This window comes from Microcaecilia unicolor, chromosome 3 (assembly GCF_901765095.1).
Source record: "Microcaecilia unicolor chromosome 3, aMicUni1.1, whole genome shotgun sequence".
NCBI classification, from domain to species: Eukaryota; Metazoa; Chordata; class Amphibia; order Gymnophiona; family Siphonopidae; genus Microcaecilia; species Microcaecilia unicolor.
In genome coordinates this window covers 479,305,380-479,330,628 of record NC_044033.1, presented here as the reverse complement: position 1 = coordinate 479,330,628, position 25,249 = coordinate 479,305,380, and the positions used below count along the sequence as shown (strand labels likewise).

Sequence of the window (25,249 nt, the reverse complement as noted above, 5' to 3'; positions counted from 1 at the left end):
AAGTTCTAGCCTCTCTGCCTGGGGGCGCCAAAGCATAGTCTAGTATTCCTGGCTTTCTTGAGGGCGGAGTCCACCACCATGGAATTGTGGGGTAACAGACCTCATCAACCCAGGTTCACTGTGGATCCGATACTGGGATTCAGCTTTTTTCGGGACCACAGGGCCAGACTGAGGGGCTGACCAGTTTCGCATAAGGACTTCTTTCAGTACCTTATGCAAAGGAACTGTCAACAGCCTCTTTAGGTGAAGAAAAATAATCCAGGACCTCGAGCATCTCAGTCCTGGGCTCACCCTCAACTTCCACAGGGAAGGGAATATCTGTAGCCATTTCCCAGACAAAAAAGGAAAAGGACAGACTCTCTGGTGGAGATAGTCTCCTTTCTGGCAGAGGGGAATGATCAGAGGGAATCCCAAAGGACTCCTCAGAAGAGAAGTACCTGGGATCCTTCTGACTCCCACGAACGCTCCTGCTCAGTGTCGGTAATTAAATTCGCCGATGACACAAAATTATTCAGGGTCGTCAAGTCGCAGGAGGAATGTGAACGATTACAGGAGGACCTTGCGAGACTGGGAGAATGGGCGTGCAAGTGGCAGATGAAGTTCAATGTTGACAAGTGCAAAGTGATGCATGTGGGTAAGAGGAACCCGAATTATAGCTACGTCTTGCAAGGTTCCGCGTTAGGAGTTACGGATCAAGAAAGGGATCTGGGTGTCGTCGTCGATGATACGCTGAAACCTTCTGCTCAGTGTGCTGCTGCGGCTAGGAAAGCGAATAGAATGTTGGGTGTTATTAAGAAGGGTATGGAGTCCAGGTGTGCGGATGTTATAATGCCGTTGTATCGCTCCATGGTGCGACCGCACCTGGAGTATTGTGTTCAGTACTGGTCTCCGTATCTCAAAAAGATATAGTAGAATTGGAAAAGGTACAGCGAAGGGCGACGAAAATGATAGTGGGGATGGGACGACTTTCCTATGAAGAGAGGCTGAGAAGGCTAGGGCTTTTCAGCTTGGAGAAGAGACGGCTGAGGGGAGATATGATAGAAGTGTATAAAATAATGAGTGGAATGGATCGGGTGGATGTGAAGCGACTGTTCACGCTATCCAAAAATACTAGGACTAGAGGGCATGAGTTGAAGCTACAGTGTGGTAAATTTAAAACGAATCGGAGAAAATTTTTCTTCACCCAACGTGTAATTAGACTCTGGAATTCATTGCCGGAGAACGTGGTACGGGCGGTTAGCTTGACGGAGTTTAAAAAGGGGTTAGATAGATTCCTAAAGGACAAGTCCATAGACCGCTATTAAATGGACTGGAAAAATTCCTCATTTTTAGGTATAACTTGTCTGGAATGTTTTTACGTTTGGGGAGCGTGCCAGGTGCCCTTGACCTGGATTGGCCACTGTCGGTGACAGGATGCTGGGCTAGATGGACCTTTGGTCTTTCCCAGTATGGCACTACTTATGTACTTATGTACTTATAGAACCTGAGTTAAGGTGCTTTGATAGTGAACCTGCATCAACGCCGAGGAACGATGTCCTCTATGGCGATGTCGAGAGGCTGATGCCCGGTCCAACTGAGGTGAAGCTCCCTCCACCAACGTCGAAGGGGAGTCGACCTGGGTGGCAGCTGACGATGCTGCAAGCGGCGTCGGGGACCTCACTGCAGGCAAAGGGTCAGACACCGCTGCAGCAGCAGGAACAGAAGGCGCAGGCACCCCCAACTCCAAAGCAGACTGTCATAGCAGTCTCTCCAGAAGTTCTGGAAACAAGGCCCGGATGCACTTGTCGAGAGCCGCCATCAGAGAAGGCTGCGGTGTCGGTGGAACAAGTGGTGTCAGAATCCATGGAGGTTCGGGAGCAGGTACTGGGCTGCTAGGAGACCAATGTATCGGCACCTCCTGTATCAAGGGGGAGCTATCCTCTCGGCGCCGACGCTTCCGAGGTACCGACTCTCTCGACACCCCGGAGCTCCCAGTACCGTGTGTCGAAGGAAAACGATGATGGTGCTTCTTCGCCTTCGATCGATGCCCATCATTGAGACTCCTCGGTACCAATAAGGAGGACGTGACCTCCAGCCCCCCCCTCCCCCCCCGTCGCTCGCTGGGTGGGAAAGGGTTTGGCCGGCGGCCACTTGACATTTTCTGGGGGGGTTGGAGAACCACCGGATCTCCAGGCCTTCCTGAACCTGGGGGGGGATCGTCGGGGGGGGGGGGGGGGGGGGGGGGGGACCGGAGGTCCCCTGGACCACCAGCCCTGTTGATCATGGTTTGACAGGTTTGGGCTTTTGACAGCCCCGACCTGTCAAACAAGTGCGGGAGGATTGTGCTGAGTGCATGCTCGGCACGATTCGCCTGCACTTCTACCCCATGATCAGAGATAATTGCACTGCTTAAATTTGCATGCATTATCTCTGATCATCGATGCGGTAAAGCCCCGCGCTGTTCCAGCGCTATTTTTAAAGCGCTGTTTGGAACAGCGCGGTGCTTTTGATCATGACCACCTAAAAACTAAATTAGTAAAGTAAAAAAAAAAAATGTCTCGCTCAAGCAGTAGAACAGAGCATGGTAAAATTATGTATCATACCTGATAATTTTCTTTCCATTAATCATAGCTGATCAATCCATAGACTGGTGGGTTGTGTCCATCTACCAGCAGGTGGAGGTAGAGAGCAATCCTTTTGCCTCCCTATATGTGGTCATGTGCTGCCGGAAACTCCTCAGTATGTCGATATCCAAGCTCCATCCGCAGGACTCAGCACTTAGAGAATTACACCCACAAAGGGACACTCTGCCCAGCTCACCACCACCGAAACGGGGGAGGGGAATTAACCCAGCTCATCCCCACACAAGTGGCGGAGGGGAATCCGTCCAGCTCATCCCCGCGGAGCGGGGGAGGGACACCACACCCGCCGATGCGGGGGGATCTGGCTTATCCTGCAACCGCAACCGCGGGAGGAGCTGACTGACCCTAACACCGCCGAAGCGGGAGGGGTACAAAGCTGCCCTACTGCCGCACGAAGCGGGAGGGAGCGCCGGCAGAATTTAAGTCTCAATCCAGCCCCGTAAAACGGAGGGGAGAGGAATGCAGCAGCTCACTGTAACACAAATTCGTCTCAACTCTTGAAGAATTCATTGAAAAACTTGAACACGAAGTCCTCCTGAACAGGAACTGAAGACTAAACTTGAACCTGAAATGCAACCAGAATATAAACAGTACAGATATCTGGGAGGGGCTATGGATTGATCAGCTATGATTAATGGAAAGAAAATTATCAGGTATGATACATAATTTTACCTTCCATATCATCATGCTGATCAATCCATAGACTGGTGGGATGTACCGAAGCAGTACTCACCCAGGGCGGGACATTGAAATCCCTGACTGCAACACTGAAGCTCCAAACCGGGCCTCCGCTCGAGCAGCCACAGTCAAGCGGTAATGCCTGGAGAAGGTATGGGCCGAAGCCCAAGTTGCCGCCTTGCAAATCTCTTCCAAGGAGACGGACCCGGCCTCTGCCATCGAGGCCGCCTGAGCTCTAGTGGAGTGAGCCTTCAGCTGGATAGGCGGCACCTTCCCCGCGGCCACATAAGCCGCTGCAATGGCTTCCTTGACCCATCTTGCCACTGTAGGCTTAGCAGCCTGCAGACCCTTACGAGGACCTGTAAACAGGACAAACAGATGATCCGACTTCCGGAAATCATTGGTCACTTCCAAGTATCTGATGATGACACGTCTCACATCCAGATATTTGAGAGCAGAGTATTCCTCTCGGTAGTCCTCCCTACGAAAGGAAGGGAGACAGAGCTGCTGATTCACATGGAAGCGAGAAACAATCTTGGACAGAAAGGAAGGCACTGTGCGAATAGTCACTCCTGCCTCAGTGAACTGCAGAAAAGGCTCTCGACATGAGAGCGCCTGGAGCTCGGAAACTCTTCTGGCTGAAGTGATAGCCACCAAAAACACTGCTTTCAAAGTCAGGTCTTTCAGAGATGCCCTCGACAAGGGTTCAAAAGGCGGCTTCTGCAAGGCTCTTAGCACCAGGTTGAGATTCCACGCAGGCACCACTGAGTGCAGAGGAGGGCGCAGGTGATTAACTCCCTTGAGAAAGCGCACCACATCTGGCTGCGAAGCCAGGGAAGCACCCTTCAGGCGGCCCCTGAAGCAAGCCAGAGCCGCCACCTGGACTTTAAGGGAACTGAGCGACAGGCCTTTCTCCAGACCTTCTTGCAGGAACGCCAACACTGAAGAAATTTGAGCAGTGAAGGGAGAAAGTGAGCCTGCTTCACACCACACTGCAAAGATACGCCAAACCCTGGCGTAAGCAGTAGAAGTAGAGCGCTTCCTCGCTCTCAGCATAGTGGCGATGACCTTGTCTGAGAAGCCCTTCTTTCTCAGACGCTGCCGCTCAATAGCCAGGCCGTAAGACCAAAGGGGGAGGGATCCTCCATCACCACGGGACCCTGATGTAACAGGCCCTGCTCCACTGGCAGCCGCAGAGGATCGTCGACTGAGAGCCTGATCAAGTCCGCATACCAGGGACGTCTGGGCCAGTCCGGACCCACCAGGATTATCCGGCCCGGATGCTTTGCCACCCGGTCTAGCACCCTGCCCAACATGGGCCAGGGCGGGAACACATAGAGAAGCTCTTGTGTCGGCCACTGTTGGAGAAGAGCATCTACTCCCAGGGATCGAGGGTCCCGTCCTCTGCTGAAAAAGCGCGGCACTTGGCAATTGGCCGATGACGCCATCAGATCTAGGCTCGGCTGGCCCCAGCGCTTCGTGATGTCCAAGAACGCCTGAGCAGAAAGCTGCCACTCTCCGGGCTCCAAGGTATGGCGACTGAGAAAGTCCGCCTTGACATTCATGACTCCGGCAATGGGGGCCGCTGACAGCTGTTCCAGGTTCGCTTCCGCCCACTGGCATAGATTCATGGCCTCCTTGGCTAGAGGGGCGCTCTTGGTACCTCTCTGGCGGTTGACATAGGCCACAGCCGTGGCATTGTCCGACAGGACCCGTACTGGCTTCAACGCCAGTACCGGGATGAACTCCAAAAGCGCCAACCGAATGGCTCTGAGTTCCAGGAGGTTGATAGACCACTTTGCCTCTGCAGGAGACCAGAGCCCCTGCGCTGTCCTTCCCAAGCAGTGGGCTCCCCAGCCCGACAAAGAGGCGTCCGTCGTGACGACAATCCACTCCGGGGTCACCAGAGGCATTCCTGCAGACAACTTGTCTGTCTGCATCCACCAGCTCAGCGCCTTGCGCACTGCTGGGTCCAAGGGAAGGCGCACAGCATAATCCTCCGACATCGGAGTCCAGCGCTGCAGCAGAGAGTGTTGTAGTGGTCTCATATGAGCCCTGGCCCAGGGCACTACTTCCATCGTGGCCGTCATAGAGCCCAACAGCTGCACATAGTCCCAAGCCCGAAGAGGAGAGGCTACTAGGAACTGGTCCACCTGAGCCTGAAGCTTGACAATCCGATTGTCTGGCAGGAACACTCTGCCCACCTGGGTGTCGAATCGAACTCCCAGATACTCCAGGGACTGAGTCGGGCGCAGCTGGCTCTTCTCCCAGTTGATGATCCACCCCAGGGAGCTCAAAACAGCAACCACCCGGTCCACAGCTTTGCCGCACTCTGCATAAGAGGGGGCTCGGATCAACCAGTCTTCCAGATAAGGATGGACTTGTACTCCTTCCTTTCGCAGGAAAGCCGCGATGACCACCATTACTTTGGAGAAGGTCCGCGGAGCAGTAGCCAACCCGAACGGGAGGGCTCTGAACTGGAAGTGTCGGCCCAGGACTGCAAAACGCAGAAAGCGTTGATGAGGAGGCCAGATGGGAATATGCAAGTACGCTTCCTTGATGTCCAAGGATGCCAGGAACTCCCCTGCCTTCAAGAAGAGCCCTCAACCCCAGGCACTCAACAAAACCTAAAAATTAGGCTTGGAGGCCTAGCCAGAGCTGCTGCTGTGTGTGACCACCACCTGCTGAGATAGAGAACATACTGAGGAGTTTCCGGCAGCACATGACCACATATAGGGAGGCAAAAGGATTGCTCTCTATCTCCACCTGCTGGTAGATGGACACAACCCACCAGTCTATGGATTGATCAGCATGATGATATGGAACCCCTTTTCCAGCTCAAAGCTATCCATTTACATAAGTACATAAGTATTGCCATACTGAGACAGGCCAGAGGTCTGTCAAGCCCAGCATCCTGGTTCCAACAGTGGCCAATCCAGGTCACAAAAACCTGGCAAGATCCCAAAAAAGTACAAAACATTTTATACTGCTTATCACAGAAATAGTGGATTTTCCCCAAGTCCATTTAATAATGGTCTATGGACGTTTCCTTTAGGAAGACGTCCAAACCTTTTTTAAAGTCCGCTAAGTTAACCGCCTTTGGAGCAGCGCGGTGCTTTTGATCATGACCACCTAAAAACTAAATTAGTAAAGTAAAAAAAAAAAAATGTCCCGCTCAAGCAGTAGAACAGAGCATCCCCTTTTCCAGCTCAAAGCTATCCATTTACATAAGTACATAAGTATTGCCATACTGAGACACGCCAGAGGTCTGTCAAGCCCAGCATCCTGGTTCCAACATTGGCCAACCCAGGTCACAAATACCTGGCAAGATCCCAAAAAAGTACAAAACATTTTATACTGCTTATCCCAGAAATAGTGGATTTTCCCCAAGTCCATTAATAATGGTCTATGGACATTTCCTTTAGGAAGACGTCCAAATATTTCTTAAACTCTGCTAAGCTAACCGCCTTTACCACATTCTCTGACAATGAATTCCAGAGTTTAATTACAAGTTGAGTGAAGAAACATTTTCTATTGGTTTTAAATTTACTACATTGTCATCGCATGCCCCCTAGTCCTAGTATTTTTGGAAAGCGTAAACAGATTCTTCACATCTACCCATTAACTCCACTCATTATTTTATAGACCTCTGTCATATCTCCCCTCAGCCGCCTTTTCTCCAAGCTGAAGAGCCCTATCCGCTTTAGCCTTTCCTCATAGGGAAGTCGTCCTATCCCCTTTATCACTTTTGTCGCCTTTCTCTGTACCTTTTCTAATTCCACTATATCTTTTTTGAGATGTGGCGGGGATGGGACAACTTCTCTATGAGGAAAGGCTGAAACGGCTTAGCATCTTCAGCTTAGAGAAAAGATGGCTGAGGGGGAGATATGATAGAGGTATATAAAAAAATCACCTGCTGCCTTGCTGCTCATAACATCTGCTATAAAGTGGCACTATCCGTTTAGTATTTCCTTTACAATGCAGAATCAACTTTGTAATATGACAATCCCCTCGAGAAGTCAACTTACTGAAGGACACGGTGGATAGAGAGAAGCTGGATACTGCCTCCGCTCATCAGAGCGCTCTGGGGCAATGATGGTGTAGGGGAGGTCAAAGGAGCCACAGGCTGCAGCAAAGATCTGATGTCAGCGAGGGATCCAGCACAAACAACTAAGACGTATTTGATGCCTCATGGATGATATAGCTTAAGTATGTTTCAAGGGATTTGCAAAAAAAAACCCCCATTCTGAAATATATTTGCAAAGTTTAGCTGTTTTCTCTTGGTAAAAAATGTGTGTGTGTGTGGGGGGGGGGGGGGGAAGAACAGTTAACGAATATGTTGATCTTCCATATCATCGAGCAGATCAATCCATAGACTGGTGGGTTGTGTCCATCTACCAGCAGGTGGAGATAGAGAGCAATCTTTTGCCTCTCTATCTGTGGTCATGTGCTACCAGGAAATTCTCAGTATTCTCTCTATCTAGTAGGTGTGTGGTCACACGCAGCAGCTCTGGCTTGGTCTCCACGCCTATTTACTTAGGCTTTGTTGAGTACCTGGGGTTGAGGGCTCTTTGTGAGCAAGTGCAAACCTGGTGGTGCCAGGTCCCTCCTTTTCTCCCCCCTCCTGCTGGCTCTGTTAAAAAAAAAAAAAAAAAAAACAACAACTTAATCTTGAAGCAGAAAAGATTTTACTTGCAGCTGCTCACTGGGACACAATTCGTTGCAGCTCGAAGCAAGCAGCAGGTAATTTTACCTTTTCCTAGCGGGCAGGGGGTTCCCCAAACATTTCCCTCGGGGCTCATGGCGTCGGATGGTAAGGGCGAGAAAAAACGCTCCCCAGACCGCGATTGCGCAGTAGGCGTGGGGATCGGAGGCAGAGAAGCCCTTTTTGGGTGCCCTTCCAGACTTTGCTCATTTAGCCAGTTTTTCCTACGCTGGGCCTTCGGCGGCCTTTCCCGCCTTAGGCGCCCATCCCCCGATGGCCGCCCATGCAGCTCGGACGGCCTCTGGTATGGCCGCCTTTGAGTTGGGCGGCGGTAAGAAGATGGCGAAGTTTAAGCGCCATGCTTCCCACGCGGCTCCTTTGCGGAGTTACGCGCTGGACGCCATTTTGGTTGCACAGCGCGCCTCTCTCCCTCTCTATGGAGTGGAGGTTGAAAGTTCCTCTAGGGCTGTGGCCCAGGTTGCAGAGGTGCACAAACGGGGGGGGGGGGGGGGGGGGGGTTCTCTCCCGAGTTTATTTTGTTGCTGCATCAGGCCTTTCAACTGCAAAACGCTGCTCCTGCTCCCCTGTCAGATATGGGGGAAGAGGCTTCCCTGATCAAGCACCCTCGGGTGGATCTTCAGGTCTTGGGGGGACTCTGTCTCCTCTGATGTAGATGAGGGCAGCGTTTCTGAGTTCTCCCAAAGGTCCCTTGGGGATTCTTTGGAGGAGGCTGATCTTTGCCCTGATGGAAGAGATGACCCCTCTGCAGCGCGGCTTTTTCGCTCAGAGGAATTGCCTAACCTGTTAGTTCAGGCTATGAGCATCTTGAGTATTTCCTCTCCGGAGGAAGGCCCTCCTTCAGCCTCGGCAGGTTCTGCTATTATGTTGGGAACCAAGCACCCTTCCAGGATCTTCCACATCCATGAAGCCATGAAAACTCTAATTTCGGCTCAATGAGATTCTCCTGAGCCGAGCCTCAAGGTAGCCAGGGCCATGACTCGTCTGTACCCTCTGCCAGAGGGTGAACAGGAGGCCTTGCGCTGGCCGGCAGTGGATTCTCTAATCACTACTGTAACAAAAAAAGACAGCTTTGCCGGTGGAAAATGGCTCTGCCCTTAAGGATTCACAGGACAGGAAATTGGAAGCGGCCTTAAAGTTAGCCTTTGAAGCCACCGCCTTGCGATTGCAGGCCTCGGTTTGCGGCTCCTATGTGGCCAGGGCATGCCTGATGGTGGTGCAGCGGGCCTCCCCCTCGGATCCTTCCTTGAGGGCGGATTGGCCGGTCCTGGAGTCGGGCTTGGCTTACTTGGCAGACTTGCTGTATGATGTTTTGAGAGCCTCGGCTAAAGGTATGTCTCAGACAGTCTCTGCCCGTCGATGGCTATGGCTTAAGAATTGGTCAGCTGACCATGCCTCCAAATCCCGCTTAGCCAAGTTGCCTTTTAAGGGCAAGCTGCTCTTCGGGGATGAGCTGGACAAGATCGTGACGGAACTTGGCAGTTCTAAAGGCAAGAGGTTGCTGGAGGTCAAGGCAAGGGCCAGCAGTGCTTGCCCTGGTTCCTCTAAGGGCTGTTTTCAAGAAGCCTGTTGGTATCGCCCGGGCAAGTCGGGCTCCTCCTCCTCCTTCAAGCAGAGGTTCTCCCCGAAGCATTCCTTTCGCAGAGACCGCCGCTCAGGAGGTTCTTCCGCTGGTCCTCCCCCAGGGTCTCATACCCAATGACGGGGCCATGCACCAATGTTACATTTATTCAGTCAATATCGGGGTAATTGAAATCTTGGGATTTCAATTACCGAAGAGGGATGTTAGGGTGATAGCATCTGAGGATCTGAAGGCGACGAAACAGTGTGACAAGGCGGTGGCCGTAGCGAGAAGGTTGCTAGGCTGTATAGAGAGAGGTGTGACCAGCAGAAAAAAGGAGGTGTTGATGCCCCTGTATAAGTCGTTGGTGAGGCCCCACCTGGAGTATTGTGTTCAGTTTTGGAGGCCGTATCTTGCGAAGGATGTAAAAAAAACTGAAGTGGTGCAAAGGAAAGCAACAAAAATGGTATGGGATTTGCGTTACAAGACATATGAGGAGAGACTTGCGGACCTGAACATGTATACCCCGGAGGAAAGGAGAAACAGGGGTGATATAAGCATATAAGCACTGCCACGCTGGGAAAAGACCAAAGGTCCATCAAGCCCAGCACTCCGTCTCCGACAGCGGCCAATCCAGGCCCCAAGAACCTGGCAAAAAAACCCCAAAATTTAATAATGATCAATGGACTTTTCCTTCAGAAATCTGTCCAGACCCCCTTTAAACTCAGCAAGGCCAGCTGCCGTCACTACCTTCTCCGGCAATGAGTTCCAGAGTCTAACTATGCGCTGAGTAAAGATTTGTTTTAAACCTACCACATTCTAATTTCATCTTGTGTCCCCTGGTTCTATTATTATTAGAAAGCGTAAACAAACGCTTCACATCTGTCCGCTCTATCCCGCTCATTATTTTGTAAACCTCTATCATATTTATTTATTGCATTTGTACCCCACATTATCCCACCTTTTTGCAGGCTCAATGTGGCTTACAGGGTGTTAATTTGGTATGATCATTACATAGTATTAGATACAGTCGGTAATAAAGTTGGAAGTAAAAGAGGAGTTAGTTAGAAGGTAGTGGGTAAGGTCGTGTCGAAGTGTTTTAGAGCGTATATCACCTCCCAGCTGCCTTCTCTCCAGGCTAAAGAGTCCTAGCCGTCTTAACCTCTCCTCATAGGGTAGTCGTCCTATTCCTTTTATCATTTTTGTCGCCCTTCTCTGCACCTTCTCCAATTCCTTTATATCTTTTTTGAGATGAGGCGACCAGAACTGAACACAATACTCCAGGTGCGGTTGCACCATGGAGCGATATAACGGCATTATAACATCCTCATGCTTGGTTTCCATCCCTTTTCTATTAATACTCAACATTCTGTTTGCCTTCTTAGCCACCACAGCACATTGAGCTGAAGATTTCAACGTCCTATCCACGACTCCCAGATCCCTTTCTCGGTCCGTAACTCCTAATGTGGAACCTTGCATAACATAGCTGTAATTCGGGTTCCTCCTTCCCACATGCATCACTTTGCACTTGTCAACGTTGAACTTCATCTGCCATTCGGACGCCCAATCCACCAGTCTCACGAGGTCTTCTTGTAATTTTTCACACTCCTCCCGCGATGAGATGACCCTGGATAATTTTGTGTCATCTGCAAATTTAATTACCTCACTAGTTACTCCCATCTCGAGGTCATTTATAAATATGTTAAAAAGCAGCGGTCCCAGCACAGACCCCTGAGGGACCCCACTAACCACCCTTCTCCATCGAGAATAATGGCCATTTAACCCTACTCTCTGCTTCCTATCCTTTAACCAGCTCTTAATCCATAATAATACACTGCCTCCGATCCCATGACTCTCCAGTTTCCTTTGGAGTCTTTCGTGCGGCACTTTGTCAAACGCCTTCTGAAAATCTAGATATACAATATCCACCGGCTCCCCTTTGTCCACATGTTTGTTCACCCCCTCGAATGGTTTTAGTGAAGGGAAGTCTTGCCTCACAAATCTACTGCATTTGAAATACACACCGGCGGCAGTTCCCTCCCTCCACCTAACTACGCTTCCCTATTTAGATGTGTGTATGAAATATACTGAAGAGTCCAGTACGTCTATATTTCTGTTTTGAAAGCCCAATTAAAAAAAACACAAATAGACATTTAACAATCATGACAGAACTATGATAAATGTCAGAATAATACAAATGATACCATAAGAACATGCCATGACCCAACACTATGTTATCAACAGGATGCAACTTCCTAGAAATCAACCATGTCTGTGCTGGAACTTGGTTGGTGACCTATGAAGGCAACAGCTCCACTAAATATTTAGGGTATAACAAACTTGGTAGTAAAAATTAAGGGCCCGATGCACAAAACTTACCAGGCCAGCAACATGTGTTTTTGACCAGTTTCAGCCAGTTTAGCGAGCACGGTACTCAACAGATGTACAAAGGGGCTCTGCGTGCTTTTTAACGTTCACAGAAGCAGACAACGGGAATAGAATGCTAATTTATTTAAAAGACCTGCGCAGTATTCAAATGTGCATTCCAAGGGATGCACAGTCATTTACAAGTGATGCACAGAAAGGCCCACCTACCTTTACCAAGAGAAATTTTGCAGGAGGTCTGGAACAGCCAGTAGCAGAAAGTAGTTTCTTGGTGGAGCAGTCTGCTACACAGCATCATGGAGGCCTGGGAGGAGGGCAAGTGGCAGCAGGAATTTTGAGAGAGAAGCAAAGCTGAAGCGATTCAAAACGTCGGGGGGGGGGGGGGGGGGGGGCATGGAGAAACAAAAAGCCAGGGGAGGGGGGTTAAAACTCTGGAGAGCAGAGGACTTGGAAGCCCAGAGTGTGGCAAGGAAATGGAAGGGTAATGTGATCCTGGAGAAGTTGCAGGAGAAAAAAAATATGAAAGACCTTAGAAGTGTCCCTGGAGCTATCGGCTGCAATAAGTTCAGTGCTAAAACTACTGAAAGCACTCCAGCACAGTTCCCTCCCTCCCTCCCTGCAGCCACTTCTGTCCCGAACTCGGCACATAGCAGCGGCAGCAGCCCCCTACTCCCTCTTCGGAAGGAAACTTTTTTGTCCACCTGCTCCTGCTTCTCCTGCGGGGCAGTGGGGCATGTGGTTCCTAGGCTTCTAATGAGTTCAGAGAAGATTGTGAGGAGTTTCACACCTGTTTTTCACCTTAGATAAACGATGGGATGGCCCCCCCTGCTTTTTGCCCAGTCCTTCGTTCTGCGTTCACTACCCCCAGAAAGATGAACCCAGCCTCTGCCTCCCCGCAAGCTCTATGTTTCTTCCTCCTCTACCTCACGCAGTACCCCACCTTCTAATCTTTGCAAATCAACAAAGATGAACGTCAACTGCAAGGCCAGAAAATACAAATACAAACGCAGCTCTGCAACCTGGCATCTTAACACACTTTTATACATGCAGCTTGTATGCATGTAAGAAAGTCGTGAAACATTGTGGAGGGTTGTTCTGGGCATACTCGCAGCAGCCACACTTAGTGATTGGCTGCCCTACGCATGTGCTGGCTTGAGCTGTACACAAAGTCTGTGCAACTCACTTGCATGTGATTTCTTTTGAAAATCGCTGTGTATTTCCACCTCGGTAATTTTCAGAGGTGGAAATAGCGAGCGGTTCTTTCTGGGGATTCTTTTTTGCATCAGCCCCTAAGTGGCTAAAAACCTACCCCAATATATACATTGGGGTAAGCTGCATAAAGTAACAACTTCAATCTTGAACAGTAGTATGACTGCATCAAGATTCCAAAAGGTAAAAGTAGCCTGCACAGACGTGGCAAAATCCCGACACCAATGAGTATGGGAAGACTGGATGTTCTGAACAACAGTCTCATTAAGTTTGGCAGCTGTAGGATGATACAGAAAGGGGCTTAGGTGTTCAAGTATTGGTCTTGTAAGAATCAGAGAACGACAAGGCTTGTTGTAATGACTTACCTGTAATACTAAAAGATTTTGGACATACTTGTGGCAGATACGGACGACAGTTTTAGGGAAAAGGTTGAGAAGTTAGGTGAAACACATGGGACGAGGGGGCTAGTGTGGTGTAACTTTTTCATTTATATGCTCATCTAGCCAAAGCAGAAGAAAAACACTGTAGCAACATTCTTCCAGCTGGGTGCACTGACTGAGTCCCTTCATAACTCAGTACATTGACTAGGATTGTCTGTTTTTGTGGGCTGTGAAATGCTCTCTAACAGTGCAGGTTAAAGTCAGCAAGCAAGTTCAAAAGATTTGCAATACATGTGGAAGTTAAAACATACCTTTTTTAAAATCGTCAAGGGCTTGTTCTCTATCACACTGTTCCCTATTTCCATGAAGAGACTGTACAGGAACTCCTTGAAGACTATAATCACTTGACAAATCATCCGCACTAGAATGGAAATTAGTTTCAGATGGACACAGCAGAATTTTAAATAACTGATTTTTTCTAATAAAAAGACAAGGACTTTGCATTAGCTATTCCATACTAGTGCACAGTATTTGAAAGTGATTTATAAACAGTATAAACATCCTGAAATTATACCCTCAAGTGAATACAATCTTAACCATGACTCTTTAGGCTTCTGTGGTTGCCTTCATCATTGTTGCAGCTGTCTGGGTCTTGTGGCAACTACTTGGACACAGCAAGATCTGGACAGCTGCAACAGTCATCACAATCTTAACCAGTCAAATATGAATGGCTGCCTTATACACAATAGAAACCCAAAAGGATATTAAATAAAGAATCAAAATCTATGTTTAGTGATTTTTACCTCCATATTCCTAAGATGTTCCTATGAAATAAAAACAAATGTTTTCCAATTAAAGAAAAAATCACTTCAGTGCATTACACTTCTGTATTCTATTGTGGAAACAGTGCATTCAAAACTTTTAAAACAAAATTTACATGGTGGAAAAGAAAGGAAAAGATGTTTCCATACATTAAAAATCACCAGGTTCTCATACGCACTAGCTCTTGGCACTCAAGTTTTTATTTAGTGTTACTGCAAACGCCCAATTGTATATTGGGATGGAAGAAACTTCACGATTCTGTGGATTTGAATTGTTTTTTAAAATCTTTCCAGCACAACAAAATGTTGAGAGAAGTAGTTCTATCTTCTGCAGCATGGAGACACTGGTACACAGACAGGGAACTGATCCTTTCAAATTGCCTCTCTCTTTTCTCTATCCTTCCAGAGCCTCACAGAGGCAACGAACACATGGAGAGTCAGAAAACTTCTCACCACACAATTCCTCTTCCCTTAGAAGATTGGAAGACTGGGCATTCAAATGGTAGTTGAGATTTAATGAGGGCAAACACAAAGTGATGCACATTAGGAAGAATAATCCAAATCACAGAGTTACCACTCAAGAAAAAGATCAAGGAGTCATTCTGGAAACTGTGGACAATATACTGAAATCTACTACTCATTGTGCATCAGGGGCCTAAAAACCAAACAGAATGCTAGGAATTATTAGGAAAGGGATACAAAATAAGTCAAATAACATTATAATACCTTTGTATTGCTTCATACTGTGACCTTGACTTGAGTACTGTGTGCAATCCTGGTCACAAAAACCACCGCCAGAAGGTGAGGAACACATCAGTCCCTACACAAAAGAAATCAGAGGACCGAAAACAAGTAGGGAAGTGGGATGGACCTTCCGAAAAAAAAAAAACCCCAAGGAACAACTCGTTCAAATGAAATATTTATTGATAGTTGATCACTCTGAAGACTCGAACCAGAACCTGTTTCAGCAATATGGCTGCCTCAGAAGTCTAGAACAATAGATATATATGGAATGCACAAAATATAGAGAGACGTAAGCAGTTAAAAATATCCACAAAAAAGTGTGTCTATGTAAAAAAAAAAAAACAAACAAACAATGCACCACACATCAAATAATACAAAGAATACAGATAATGTGAAGAGAATACAGCACTTAAAACATTTATAGAGGACTATGGATCATAAATGAGTAGTTAAATAATACCGCACAAAATATATGGTAGTAATACAAAACATAAAAAAGGATTATAAAAACGTGCATTTATTGGAAAAAAAAAAAAGGATATGTGGAATTCATACATTGAGCATGATGGAAAAATACATAAGTGAAATAGACCTTTAGACATGCAGAGGTGTGGATTGAGTATGATAAACACTGTGAAACAGCCTGTACTGACAAGGAAATGAACGTCTAGAAACAAAAGTATTTTTAACATGAGGAAGTACAAAAAATGAATACACATAAGTACATTGCCATACTGGGAAAGATCAAAGGTCCATCAAGCCCAGCATCCTGTTTCCAACAGTGGCCAATCCAGGTCACAAATACCCGGCAAGATCCCAAAAAAGTACAAAACATTCTATACTGCCATGGGCGTAGACTGGGGGGGGGGGGCGAGGGGGGGGCAATGCCCCTCCAAACAACGACGACGTGACGACTGGCGCCAGTAGTAAAAAAAAACAAAAAAAAAACAAGCAGGCATGCGCTCGTCTGTGTCCGCTTCGCTTCCCTGCCCTCTCTGTCTGCGTCCCGCCCGAAAGGAAATGACATCAGATGAAGGCGGTATGCAGAGAGGGAGAGACGAGTGCATGTCTGTCTACCCCATCTCTTCCTCCCTCCCTCCAGTGCAGGCAGTAGTCTTCTTCAGCTTTTCTGTGTTCCTGGCAGCGGTAGCGACGTACACGCTGCCTTCGGCTCTGCCCCGAAGCCTTCTCTTCAAGTTCCTGTTCCCGCATAGGTGGGAACAGGAACTTGAAGAGAAGGCTTCCAGGGCAGATCGAAGGCAGCGTGTACGTCGCTACCGCTGCCAGGAACACAGAAAGGCTGAAGAAGACTGTTGCCTGCGCCGGAGGGAGGGAGGAAGAGAGGGGGTAAACGGAGTCACGATCCTGGACCTCGTGGGGGGGGGGGGGGGCAGCAGAGGGAAGATGGATGGGACTGTGAGGAGTGGGGAGCAGAGGGAAGGAGCAGGAGATGGATGGGACTGGGAAGGTGGGGAGCAGAGGGAAGGCTACTGGAAAGAAGACACTGCATAAAACAGAAGACATTGGGACCAAAGCGAATAGAAAAACTAAATGATCAAACAAAGGTAGAAAAAAGTATTTTATTCAGAATTTATTAATTGAAATATGTCAGCTTTTTAAAATGTGCATCTGTGATATTTTGCCTGTAAATTTCAATTTTTCTGGTATTGCTGCATGCTGAGTCTGATTTCTTGAGTTAACTTTCCAGTTCAGTATTTTGCCTTCATACTTTTTTATTTCTAGTTCCTTGTGTCATGTGTTTTTCATGTGTGATTAAGGTGCAGTATTCTGATAGCGTGTAGTATTTGTAGCCCTTTTTGTTTTGCTTTTTTTCACGAGATAGTGTATTGGTGTTATAGAGCCTGGCGTAATTACAGTTCTGCCTTTTCACGCATAAGGTTGTAGCTCGTCCTGTCCTTGGAATTAGTGCTGTTACGGTTTAGTAAGGATATGAGTGTGTTTTTGCACAAGTTTGTGTATAGCGTTTTGCAGTGGAGAGATTGTGTGTTGGCCTTACTGAGGTGGCACCAAAACATCAGAAAGGGTGTAGAGCCTAAATCATGACACAATACCTCTTGAAGGATCTACATATAGAGCCTATGCATTTCTAAGGTCAACACTGGTATGGTATGGGAAAGGGGGTGGGGAAATACTATTGGAGATGAAGAGGGAGTGCTGGGTAAGGAGGAAAGGAAGGAAGGAAGGAAGGGAGAAAGAGCTGGCTTGATATCTCATACATATTCAATATGGTTATTCCCCAAAAAAGCCAGCTCTTTTTCCCTTCCTTCCTCCATATCAGCATATCATTTGCATATATACATATATGCAAATGAATATGCTAATATGCTCCGCCCCATCCTTTGCCCCCCCCGCCAATGAAACAGTCAAACTACGCCTACGTATACTGCTTATCCCAAAAATAAAGCGAATGATACATACCTGTAACAGGTATTCTCCGAGGACAGCAGGCTGATTGTTCTCATGACTGGGTCACGTCCACAGCAGCCCCCTCCAACCGGAAAAAACTTCTCTCGGGAGGTCCCGCGCGCAGGGCACGCCCACCATGCATGCGCGGCCGTCTTCCCGCCCGTGCGCGACCGCTCTCGCTCAGTTAAGTAAAAAGCAAAAGAAATAAGGATAAGAAAAACAACTCCAAAGGGGAGGAGGGAGGGAAGGTAAGAACAATCAGCCTGCTGTCCTCGGAGAATACCTGCTACAGGTATGTATCATTCGCTTTCTCCGAGGACAAGCAGGCTGCTTGTTCTCATGACTGGGGTATCCCTAGCTCCCAGGCTCACTCAAAACAACAAACAGGGTCAAATGGGCCTCGCAACGGCGAGGACATCATAAAAATTGACCTACGAAGAACAACAGAGTGCAGCCTGAACAGAATAAAACTGGGCCTAGGAGGGTGGAGTTGGATTCAAACCCCAAACAGATTCTGCAGCACCGACCGCCCGAACTGACTGTCGCGTCGGGTATCCTGCTGGAGGCAGTAATGAGATGTGAATGTGTGGACAGATGACCACGTCGCAGCCTTGCAAATCTCTTCAATAGTGGCTAACTTCAAGTGGGCCACTGACACCGCCATGGCTCTAACACTATGAGCCGTGACATGACCCTCAAGAGTCAGCCCAGCCTGGGCATAAGTGAAGGAAATGCAATCTGCTAGCCAATTGGAAATGGTGTGTTTCCCGACAGCTACCCCCTTCCTGTTGGGGTCAAAAGAAACAAACAATTGGGCGGACTGTCTGTGTGGGCCTGTCCGTTCCAGGTAGAAGGCCAATGCTCTCTTGCAGTCCAATGTGTGCAACTGACGTTCAGCAGGGCGGGTATGCGGACGGGGAAAGAATGTTGGCAAGACAACTGACTGGTTTAGACGGAACTCCGACACCACCTTTGGCAGGAACTTAGGATGAGTGCGGAGGACTATTCTGTTATGATGAAATCTGGTATAGGGAACATGGGCTACCAAGGCTTGAAACTCACTGACCCTCCGAGCTGAAGTGACTGTCATCAAGAAAATGACCTTCCACGTCAAGTACTTCAGATGGCAAGAAGCCAGTGGCTCAAAAGGAGGTTTCATCAGCTGGGTGAGGACGACGTTGAGATCCCATGACACTGTTGGAGGTTTGACAGGGGGCTTTGACAAAAGCAAACCACTCATGAACCGAACCACCAAAGGCTGTCCAGAGATAGGCTTACCCTCTACACGATAATGGTAAGCACTAATCGCACTAAGATGGTTCCTTACTGAGTTGGTCTTGAGGCCAGACTCCGATAAGTGTAGAAGGTATTCAAGCAGGGTCTATGCAGGACAAGAGCGAGGTTCTAGGGCCTTGCTGTCACATCAGACAAACCTCCTCCACTTGAAAAAGTAACTCTTCTTAGTGGAATCTTTTCTGGAAGGAAGCAAGCAAGACTCGGGAGACACCCTCAGGCAGACCTAAGGCAGCGAAATCTACGCCCCCAACATCCAGGCCATGAGAGCCAGAGACTGGAGGTTGAGATGCAGAAGCGCCCCCTCGTTCTGCGTGATGAGGGTTGGGAAACACTCCAATCTCCACGGTTCTTTGGACCGCAACTCCAGAAGAAGAGGGAACCAGATCTGACGGGGCCAGAAGGGCGCAATCAGAATCATGGTGCCACGGTCTTGCTTGAGTTTCAGCAAAGTCTTCCCCATCAAAGGTATGGGAGGATATGCGTACAGGAGTCTGCTCCCGCAATGCAGGAGGAAGGCATCCGACACTAGCCTGTCGTGGGCCTGGAGCAGAACTGAGGCAGCTTGTGATTGGTCTGCATGGCGAAAAGATCTACCGAGTTTCTCATTTTCCCCCCCAAACCCATCTCCCCGCTCCCCCCGTTTTCTATTTCTGTTGATGGCTCTCTCATTCTCCCTGTCTCCTCAGCTCGAAACCTTGGGGTCATCTTTGACTCTTCTCTCTCCTTCTCTGCTCATATCCAGCAGATTGCCAAGACCTGTCGTTTCTTTCTTTACAACATCCGTAAAATCCGCCCCTTTCTTTCCGAGCACTCTACCAAAACCCTCATCCACACCCTTGTCACCTCTCGTTTAGACTACTGCAATCTGGATGAGGGTTTTGGTAGAGTGCTCGGAAAGAAAGGGGCGGATTTTACGGATGTTGTAAAGAAAGAAACGACAGGTCTTGGCGGTCTGCTGGATATGAGCAGAGAAGGAGAGAGAAGAGTCAAAGATGACCCCAAGGTTTCGAGCTGAGGAGACAGGGAGAATGAGAGAGCCATCAACAGAAATAGAAAACGGGGGGAGCGGGGAGGTGGGTTTGGGGGGGAAAATGAGAAGCTCGGTTTTGGTCATATTTAATTTCAGGTGGCGTTGAGACATCCAGGCAGCAATGTCAGACAAGCACGCTGAAACTTTGGTTTGGATGCAAGGTGAGATATCAGGGGTAGAAAGGTAGATTTGGGAGTCATCAGCATAGAGGTGGTAGGAAAAGCCATGGGATGAGATTAATGAACCAAGGGAAGAAGTGTAGATAGAAAAGAGGAGGGGACCAAGAACAGAACCCTGAGGTACGCCGACAGGCAGAGGGATAGAAGTAGAAGAGGATCCACCAGAGTGAACACTAAAGGTGCGGAGGGAGAGGTAGGAAGAGAACCAGGAAAGGACAGAGCCCTGGAATCCAAGTGAGGACAGGGTATCGAGAAGTATGCTGTGATCGACAGTGTCAAAAGCAGCGGAAAGATCAAGAAGAATGAGGATGGAATATTGACCTCTGGATTTAGCCAGTAATAGGTCATTGGAGACTTTAGTAAGCGCAGTTTCGGTTGAATGGAGAGGGCGAAAACCAGATTGTAATGGGTCAAGAATAGCATGTGAGGAGAGAAAATCAAGGCAGCGGCGGTGAACAGCACGCTCAAGTAATTTGGAGAGAAAAGGAAGGAGGGAGATGGGTCGGTAATTAGAGGGACAAGTAGGGTCAAGTGAAGGCTTCTTAAGGAGAGGTGTGACCACAGCATGTTTAAAGGCAGCAGGGACAGTCACAGTGGAAAGTGAGAGGTTGAGAATGTGACAGATAAAAGGAATAAGAGCAGGAGAGATGGCATTAAGAAGGTGGGTGGGAATGGGATCAGAGGAACAGGTGGTACATTTTGAGGAAGAAAGGAGAAGTGTAGTTTCCTCAATAGTAACTTCAGGAAAGGAGGAAAGGGAATGAGGGGAAGGAGAGAGGTCCTGATTAAAGGTTTTTTTGGAGCATCTTACCCTTGTGTGTGGTGACTGATCTCTTGACATTGGGCCCTCTCCACCCTATTTCTGTTGTGTTCGATTGCTGTGGAGAGTGTGAACCCCGCTTTGTCTCTCTGTGTGTGCAACATCACAAGTGTCATAAATCCCCCTGGACAAGAATTTGTGACACGCCTTCAGCTGCCTGACCACCTCCTGAAAAGGCCTGGCCTGCTCCAGCGGGAGCTTGTCAACCAGGTCCGCCAGTTGCCGCACATTATTCCGCATGTGTCTCTGTCGGGGAAGGCAGAGGGGCCAGTGCAGGAGTCGGTGCTAAAATCTGCATGGGGCCAGGAGACGGTATCGGACTGCCCGACACCTCTTGGATGGAAGGGGAGTGGTCCTCTCGGCGTCGACGCTTCTCGGGTGCCGACTCTCTCGACGCCCCGGAGCTCCCAGTACTGTGCAAAGGGGGCGACCGATGACGATGCTTCTTAGCCACTGTCTTTGATGCACGTCATCGGCGCTCCGCGGTACCGACAAGTCGGACGTGGAATCCACATGCCTCCTCGGGGTCGGGTCTGAAAGAGGTTGGTCCCGATGGCCCTGCCCAGCAGGAACCGCCGAGGCAGGTGGAGGCCCACTCGGCTGTTCGCTGTTCACAGCAAAAGATGGTCGTCGGGCCGGTGGTACCTGAGGTCGATGACATGTCCGGAGCCGAAATCGACGACGCCGGTGCTGCCAAAGTCGACGCCACCGGTGCCGATGCTGTCGACGCCAAAGGGCCGGCGCAAGCTCCAAAAATTCGGTCCCGTTGAGCTTGCCTCGCTACTTTTTTTTTTTAGTTACATTTGTACCCCGCGCTTTCCCACTCACAGCAGGCTCAATGCGGCGGGCAATGGAGGGTTAAGTGACTTGCCCAGAGTCACAAGGAGCTGCCTGTGCCAGGAATCGAACTCAGTTCCTCAGTTCCCCAGGACCAAAGTCCACCACCCTAACCACTAGGCCACTCCTCCACTCCACTTGTGTCCGCTTCTTCAAGCCAAGACACAAGTTACATGCTTTGGGATTATGTTCAGGCCCGAGGCACTGAAGGCACCAAGCGTGGGTGTCGGAGAGCGAGATCTGCCTGCCGCACCGACCACACTTTTTGAAGCTGCTGGGTATCCTCGATGTCATCGATGGAAAAATCGCAACGGCTAGGTCAAAATAGTCGATGGTGGCGACAAAAAGGGCCATGAGGAGGAAAACCACGAACGTGCGGGCTCGAGGCCGCGACGGCGGTGAAGGGAAAGGAACAGAAAAAAGAATAAGAAAAAAAAAGGGGACTTTTTTTTAAAATGAGAAGTAATTAAGAGAAGGTGTGAATGGCGCCACAAAACAAAGAAAAAGCAGACTAGGCCACAAACCGGTTTCCGAGGCTGACAACGGAGAGGGACACAAAGCAGTCTCTCTCCAAGCGGGAAAAACGAAAAACTGAGCGGGAGCAGTCGCGCATGGGCGGGAAGACGGCCGTGCATGCGCGGTGGGCGTGCCGCGCGCACGGGACCTCCCGCAAGAAGTTTTTTACGGTTGGAGGGGGCTACCGTGGACGTCACCCAGTCGTGAGAACAAGCAGGCTGCTTGTCCTCGGAGAATCCTAAGATCTCCCTGCAATTTTTCAGTCTGCATATGTTTTGACCTCTTTTAATAGTTTTGTGTGATCTGCAAATTTAATCACCTCATATGTTGTTCTGATTTGCAGATTATTTATAAATATGTTAAACAGAACCGGTCTCAGTAGAGATCCCTGTGGCACTATTCAACCCTCCTGCACTGAGAAAAATGGCTATTTAACCCTATCCTCTCTAATAGCCAATTCCTAATCCACAAAAGGACTGTGCCTCCTATCCCATGACTGTTTAATTTTCTCAGGAGTCTCTCATGAGCAACTTTGTCAAAAGCACTATGAAAATCTAGATACGCATCGACCGGATCACCTTTTATCCACATGTTTATTCATGCCTTCAAACAAATGAAGCAAATTGGTGAGGCAGGACTTCCCTTGGGTGAACCCATGCTGACTCTGTCCCATTAAACCATGTTTGTCTACGTAGCCATAATTTTATTCTTTATAATAGTTTCCACTATTTTCCCTGGAACTGAAGTCAGGCTCACTGGTCTGTAATTTCCTGGATCACCCCTGGAACCCTTAAAAAAAAATTGGCATTACATTGGCCACCCTCCAACCCTTCAGGTACCACGGATGATTTTAATGCTGTGGCCTTGTCTTCCCCGAGTGCCCCTTTTGCTCTTTCATGATCTAACAGGCTTTCCGCTTCTAATCTACTTGAAAAAGTTGTTGCTATGAGTTTTTGTTTCTGCGGCAAGTTCTTCTTATTCTCTTTTAGCTTACTTTACCAATACTTTGCATCTAGCTTATCAGTGCTCATGTTGCTTTTTATTTTCCTCATGTGGCCATCCTTTTGGCTCTAATAGCCTCCTTCACTTCGCCTTTCAACCAGGCTGACTGTCCTTCTCTTCTTTCCACCTTTGTAAATATATGGCATGCATCTGGTCTGGGCTTCCTAGATGGTATTTTTAAACAATGTCCATGCCTGATTAGTCGACACCTCTTGTATGGAGGGCGAGCGATCCTCCCGGCGTTGAAACTTAGCGGGTGCCGAATCTCTCGGTGACCCAGAGCTCTCGGTACCATGACGGGAAGGTGACCGGTGCCGATGCTTCTTTGCCTTCGCACGAAGCAGGTCACCGGTACCTCCCGGTACTGAAGAGAAGGACGTTGAATCCAAACGCCTCCTCGGGGCCGAGTCCGAAACAGGTCGATCCCGGGGGGCCTGTACCGCAGGAGCCCTCGAGACAGGCGGAGACCTACTCGAGGGCTCACCGCTACCAGCAGGGGAAAGGACAGCCCTCACCTGCGCTCCTGATGACGATGCACCCTCCGACAACATCGATACCGCCGATGACCTCGATACCGCAGGCGAAGTACCGGACGAGGCTCCGAACAAGAGGTTCCACTGAGCTAACCTCGCCGCCTGAGTCCTCTTCTTCAGCGAAAGACAGAGGGTACAGGCCTGGGGACGATGACCGGCCCCCAGACACTGAAGGCACGAAACGTGCCTATCAGTGAGCGAGATCGTCTGGCTGCACTGGGTGCACTTTTTGAAGCCGCTGGCAGGCTTCGAGGACATGGGCGGAAAAATCACGCCGGCGAAATCAAAAAAAGCAGAGGGAGACTGAGAACATTAAACTTCTTATACAAGTAGCCTGTGCAGACCTTCTACTAACCAGTAAAACAGTAACAAAGCAGAGGAACAAAACACCTCCACCTAAACAAAACCACTGAATCCACACTCAGATCTTCTCCCCTTAAGACGGGGGGAATTCAACTGCAGATGGGCACAAACGGTACCACAAACTGCCCTTAGTAAAACTCCAGGACCCAAATCACAGGAGCTACTAGAAATATCAGCAACTGGAGTCTAAAGAAAATATCACCCTGAACTGTCCGATACACTGGGTGGGCTCTTGAACGGTCTGGAGGATCTAGAGGAAAGAAAATTAGCAGGTAAGGCCTAATTTCACCTTCCTCAGCAATCCTCCAGACCGTTCAAGACACTTGGGACGTACCAAAGCAGTAAACACATCTAAAGGTGGAACCTGCGAAGTCCAGAGGACAGGACTGCAGCTCCAAACCTGGCATCCTCCCTTGCCTGTACATCCACTCTGTAATGTTTGACAAAAGAATGCAGGGAGGACCACACCGCTGCTCTACAAATGTCCACCGGTGGAACAAAACTACTCTCTGCCCAAGAAGCCGCCACCCCCCCCCCCTAGTGGAATGTGCCTTGAGCCCCACCGGCACCATACGGCCATGCAATACGTAAACCGAAGAGATGGCATCCTTCAACCACCGAGCTATAGATACCTTAGAAGCAGCCGCTCCCTTCTTGGGCCCCCCATGAAGGACAAATAACCTGTCTGAAGACCTGAATTCCTCTGACCTGCGCAAGTAAACCTTCAACACTCTGCGCACATCCAATTTCGCCAAACGACGCTGAGAAGCATCCCCCGTCCGGTCCCCCAAGACCGGCAGTGAAATCACCTGATTGATATGAAAGGAGGATACCACCCTAGGCAAAAATGAAGGCACTGGACGCAGCGAAACCTTTTCCTTAGAAAACCACAGAAACGGAGGCCTACATGAAAGAGCCTGAAGTTCCGAAATCCGGCGAGCCGACGATATAGCTACCAAAAAGACCACCTTCATAGTAAGATCTTTTATCGAACGAGACTCCAAGGGCTCAAAAGGAGAACCTGCCAAAGAGTCAAGAACGATATTAAGATCCCACTGAGGAACTACTGGCCGCTGAGGAGGACAAAGCAATTTCACCCCCCTCAAAAAACGGATCACATCCGG

At 48.9% G+C, this 25,249-nt stretch overlaps 1 protein-coding gene across 1 annotated transcript in view; it reads right to left on the bottom strand.

Moving 5' to 3' along the window:
- DDX43 (DEAD-box helicase 43) overlaps nucleotides 1–25,249 on the bottom strand; it is a 344,939-nt gene that overhangs the window by 86,241 nt on the left and 233,449 nt on the right. Inside the window, exon 13 of the mRNA XM_030199037.1 lies at nucleotides 13,869–13,978. Within this exon, the coding sequence (XP_030054897.1) occupies nucleotides 13,869–13,978 (110 nt within the window). The remainder of the gene's footprint in view (nucleotides 1–13,868; nucleotides 13,979–25,249) is intronic.